At 32.4% G+C, this 5004-nt stretch overlaps 1 protein-coding gene across 1 annotated transcript in view; it reads left to right on the forward strand.

The window, feature by feature from the left end:
• USH2A (usherin) overlaps window positions 1-4584 on the forward strand; it is a 374258-nt gene extending 369674 nt beyond the window's left edge. The window contains exon 71 of the mRNA XM_041477027.1: window positions 3931-4584. Within this exon, the coding sequence (XP_041332961.1) occupies window positions 3931-4020 (90 nt within the window). The 3' untranslated portion in view covers window positions 4021-4584. The remainder of the gene's footprint in view (window positions 1-3930) is intronic.
• The last annotated feature ends 420 nt before the right edge of the window (window positions 4585-5004 follow it).

The raw sequence follows: 5004 nt of genomic DNA on the forward strand, positions 1-5004 counted from the left end.
ATCCTCAAAATTCTTCAAGTCTACTGTTCTCTTCTAGAGTTGCAGGTGGTCACACACTGCTCTTACAGAATACAAGTGATCCATGTGCATCTCTTTATGGTTTCCATTGAACTATTAACTCCATGGTTATCAAGGAAATGCACCTTGAATTCCCTTCTATTTTGTGTTTTTTTCTTTCCATGCAATTCAGCACATTTTGAGTAAAGGTAATTTTATGAATAAGTCTGTTTGTATTTGAGGTAGAATTGATTTAAACTTTTTTAAAATAAATTTTTGATACGTATTATTGGGGTTTTGTTTTTGTTTATTGTGTTATATAGGTGTTTAGATTGGGTAGAGTTTGTTTGGTTGGTGGAATTTTGGATGTTAATTAATTACGTTGTTGTTGTTAGATGTTTTTAAATTTTAAAAGATTTTTTATTTAATGTTTTTGAGGTGGTTTTTAATAGTTTATTGTATTTTTTATTTTATTTTTTACTTTGTTTGTAGTTGGTGTATGGTAGGGGATATGATATATTTATTTAATATTATAGTTTATGGTTTAGGTGTTTATAAGATTGTTTTTGAAATCAGTTTTGTTGTTTAATTTTTTTAGGGGTATTATATTTTTAAAGGATTTCTTTTTAAGGTTTAGGATGGTGTTATGGGTTGTAGTGTGAGGTATAGGTAGGTTTTTAGTTATTTTGTGGTGGTTTTTATTATTGTGAGTATATAGTTCTTATTTTGGGGTGTTTGGGGTAGTGTGATGTAGTTAATTTGTTAGGTTCATTATATTTCTATTTGGATTATTGTTTATATTATAGAGGTTTTAATTGGTTTGTTTGATGGTACTGTATGTTTTATAGTTATAGATAATTTGAGAAATATTGTTTATGGTTAAATTTAATTTTTGGTTTTGGATTTATTTACAGGTGGTGTTTTTTGAGGATTTGAGGTATTATGGGTTTATTGAGTTAGGAATAATTTTCTTTAGGGGGTGTTAATTTAAGTTTCTTTTTTATTTTCTGGTAGTTTTATTTGTTTGTTGTTTTGGTGGTTTTTATTAGTTTGATTTTTGGGGATATGGGTATTTATATGGTGGATTTTTATAGATAGTTTTTTATTTTGGTAGTGATGTTTTTTATTTTGGTAGTGATGTTTTTTATTTTTTAGTAGTTTAAATCGGAGTTTTTAGTAGTTTAAATTAATGTTAATTAGGGTTTTTTAAGTTACTTTTATAGAGTATTGGTTATTAGTTATGAATTAGTGTAAAGGCAGAGTTTTGGGGGTTTTTTGATAATGTTTTGGCAGAGTTGAATGGTTTTGAGTTTAGTAAGTTGGTTTGATTTATGGTTTTTTTGGTAGTTTTTGTAATTTGTTGTGTGGGGCTTTATATGGTTGGTTTTTATTTTTGTTTTATTTTTATAATGTGATAAGAATTATTAGTAACAACAGTGTAATGTGATTTTTTGTTGTTGGTTGGTTGTATGGTGGACTTTTTTAGTTTGTGCTATTTGTTTTTGGGGGTTTTCTTGTTTATGAGATTAAAGTTTTTATTTTTAGGTTAATTTGTAATTGGTTTTAAGAGTTTAGAGTGATTTAGTTTTTTTATGTGTGTTGTGTGATGAGGGTAATTTATTGAGTTTATGTAGTATTGGTAGTATGATCAGTAGAGAGAATTTTTGTTTTGAATATTTATTTTTGTATTGGTAGTTGGGGTGTTAGGAGTTGTATTTTGATGCTGACTATTTTTGAGGAGGTTTGGATTTTTTTATAGGTTCTTAATTTTTTTTTGTCGTTGTTGGAGTGTAGTTGGTTTTAGATCTTTTGTAACTTTAAAGTTTTAAATTTTTTTTTTAAGTTTTAGTGGTTGATTTTGAGTTTTATAGGTATATTTTGTTAAAGGTTTTAGGATAGATTATGGGTTTTGGTTGTAAAGTAGAGCATGTCTTTTATATTTGGTTTTGATTTGAGGGGGTTAAGGCTTATTGTATGAGTGATTTTTGTGTGATTTGGGTAAAGGCTTGTTGTTTGGGGTTTTATTGGAAAGTGGTTTTTTTGTGGGTGATTAGGTAGAGAGGGATTATAATTTGGTTGTACTTAGGAATATGTATTTTTTACAAGTTTATAGTGTTTAGGAAAGTTTGTGGGTTGTTTTTGTTGGTTGGTGAAGATGTGATTTTTATTAATGATATTGGTGAGAATTTGATGTTTATTTTGTTATTTTATTTTTAGGAATTGGATTTTTTAATGTTTTTAAATTTTGTTTATTTTTTGATGGTGAAATTGGTTTTTAGGAGAATTTGGATGTTTTTTTAAAATATTTTTTAAAAATATTGTTGTGGTTTTTTATATAATGATGTTATTGATGTATTGTAGATGTTTTGGAGTTTTACTTTTTTTTTAGTGTAGTTGGTTTTAGGTGTATTGTATTTTTTTTATTGTAAAAATTGTGTGTTAGGAGTAAAATTTGAGTTATTTTTGGATAAGAGAATAAGTTTGGGGATTAGAAAGGTATTAAAAGTTTTTGAAAGTTTAGGGATTAGAAATATATGAAAGTTTTTTTTTTTGAGAGATTGTGAATTTAAATACTATGGTTATTGATTGCTTCATTTTATTACAGAGTAAGTATAATTAAAATGTAATTAGTATAGGGTTTTTTATTTTTTTGATTATGGGTTGGGTGTAAAAAAAATGTATTGGCAATGTTAATAGTGGTATATTACTTTTTTGTTTTGGATTTTAGTTTGGAGTTTTAGTATGTTTGGTAGGGTAGTGCTTAGTGGTGGAGTTACTTTATTTAAGGTATGATAGTCTATACTTCATTTTTTTTTTTTTTTTTAGATCTGTGTATAGGTTAAATGGGGTTGTTGAAGAGTGAGTGGGTTTTATTGGTTTTTTTTTTGGTTTTTTGATTTATGGATTATTTTGTGGATGGGGATTATGGCATTTTTAGTTGTTTTGTATGTTGGTGGTGCACTGTCAAGCTGGCAATTGGTATTTGTTGTTTATTTTTTGGAGTTTTATTGTAGATGGGTTTTTTTCATAGTTTAGGTAAGGAGTTTAATTTCTTAATGCTCTTTGTTTTTATAGCCACTATCTCAAATACTTTGAGTTTTTCTGATTTTTTAAATACTTACTCTAGAGGAAGTCTATGCCTAAAATGCATGGGGCTTCTGGGCTAGTTACAACAGGGTGTTTCTTTTATTCATTTTTAGTTAGGGTCGTATCAGTACATTGCTTTACATTGCTCTGAACAAACCCAAGACTCTGCTCCTGTGTTGCTCAGCTACTCTCTTGCAAAAAAACCTCCTGCAATGCTTTTGAGTCAGTTCTTTCTCTTTATTACACACAGTAGCTTAGGAGTGGTGGTTTCAAAGTTTGGTTAACCCTTTGTCCAGACTGCAAATCAGCATAGTGAATGGCTGTAGTGGCCCAGGACACAAACCTGCAGTAACACTGCTAGTGCCCTCCTTATGCTATGGAAATGGTTTATTTCTCTCCTGCTTTCAACTTTCTCTTAATGCAGGAGTGGAAGCTCAGACACTCCCTTGGAAGCTTGAAGAACAAAACTTTACCTAAATCATGTGTGAGGTGGTTGTTACACAAAACAAAAATGGAAACATGTATTTTTTCTTTTCATGGTCCCAAGTTCCTAGTACACTATAACAAACACTATATTATTGACCATTTGTCAGATATATAGAGTAATTGAAGGGATTGACTGTATTTTTTTTAACTTACTGCTTATTGTGAACATCTAATTGTCTTGGATTCAGGTGCCTGAATGCTTTAGGTTGTTATCCTGGGAGGAAAGGGAAGACATTAGAAATGCACTTATTTATCTATTTTAGAGCCATTTTTAGTGGGTAGGAGGAAAGAGAAATGAAGGAATCACTTTTAGTCTGGTACAGCTTTGGCTGATATGCTTCTTTTTTCCCTTCCTTACAGTATGTAGATGAAGAAGATCTTGTCAATGTCATCAAAGGCTTCAGCACCGTCACCAAAGAGCACACCACATTCACTGACACCCACCTTTGAAGAACAAAACCAGCTTTTCTAGAAAATGGAAGTGGGTAACTTGCCAAAAGCAGCCTGCATGGCCTTTGCAGGCAGGGATAGGGCTGCTGTTTCCCCACCCCTTGCCGTGGAGTTAATAGATAAAACTGATTTTTGGGAGGGGATTGAGGAAGGAGGGTAAGTTGGCTTGTTTCTCAACATCCCTTTCACTCTATAGTAAAAACTGTGTGCTAGCACTGACACCTCAGAAAGGTAAGAGAATAGTTTGACAATCCCTCAGTCATACAGTAGTAAAAGACTGTGAAGGTAGAGGGTCCTATCTTTGTATCTCATCCAGCTTTTCCTCCCAGCTGAGGGTTGTAGGGGCAGGGGAGGGATAGAGCGGGGCAAGGCAGCATGTTTGGTAAGGAAAAATCTTTTTACATGTCCAAAAAACAGCATGTGGCTAAAAGGGGCCTGCATGGCTGGATGTCCATGTTTTCTCCTGGCCTGACTGTGCTCCACCACAAAATTGTGTTCATGCACAGATGAACAAACAGCACTGAAGGAATTCTTAGGAAGTTGTTGTAGCCTTTGTGTTCTCTCACTCCCTCTTCCCCTCCCTCTCAGCTCAAGTTAAAAAACCCAGCAAAACAGATCATTAATAAATGCTGAACTTTAAGCACGCTTTTTCACTTGCCGTCACATCCTTCCTTTCTGCTTATGTATTACTAATCCACAGGCAATAAAACTTGTTCACCATCCACAGCAAACTAGGTGCAAACAGCAAGCAGCCAGTGTGACACAGGTATGAAATACCATGTCAAGGCACTTGTAATTTAGAATTATTACACTATGACAGTAAAGCTACTCCCATATTCATCTCTGTCCTTTTTCCAGAGAAAGTGACAAGGAAGCCCTCAAGAGACTGCCAGTTGTGTGTATTCTGCCAAGCATATTTTTATGCATTCTCTCAGTCACAATCAGCAAAATCCATCATCTAATACCACACATTTTCAGAAAGTA

Source organism: Pyrgilauda ruficollis, unplaced genomic scaffold (genome assembly GCF_017590135.1).
Source record: "Pyrgilauda ruficollis isolate IOZ18807 unplaced genomic scaffold, ASM1759013v1 scaffold4, whole genome shotgun sequence".
In the NCBI taxonomy this organism is placed as follows: Eukaryota; Metazoa; Chordata; class Aves; order Passeriformes; family Passeridae; genus Pyrgilauda; species Pyrgilauda ruficollis.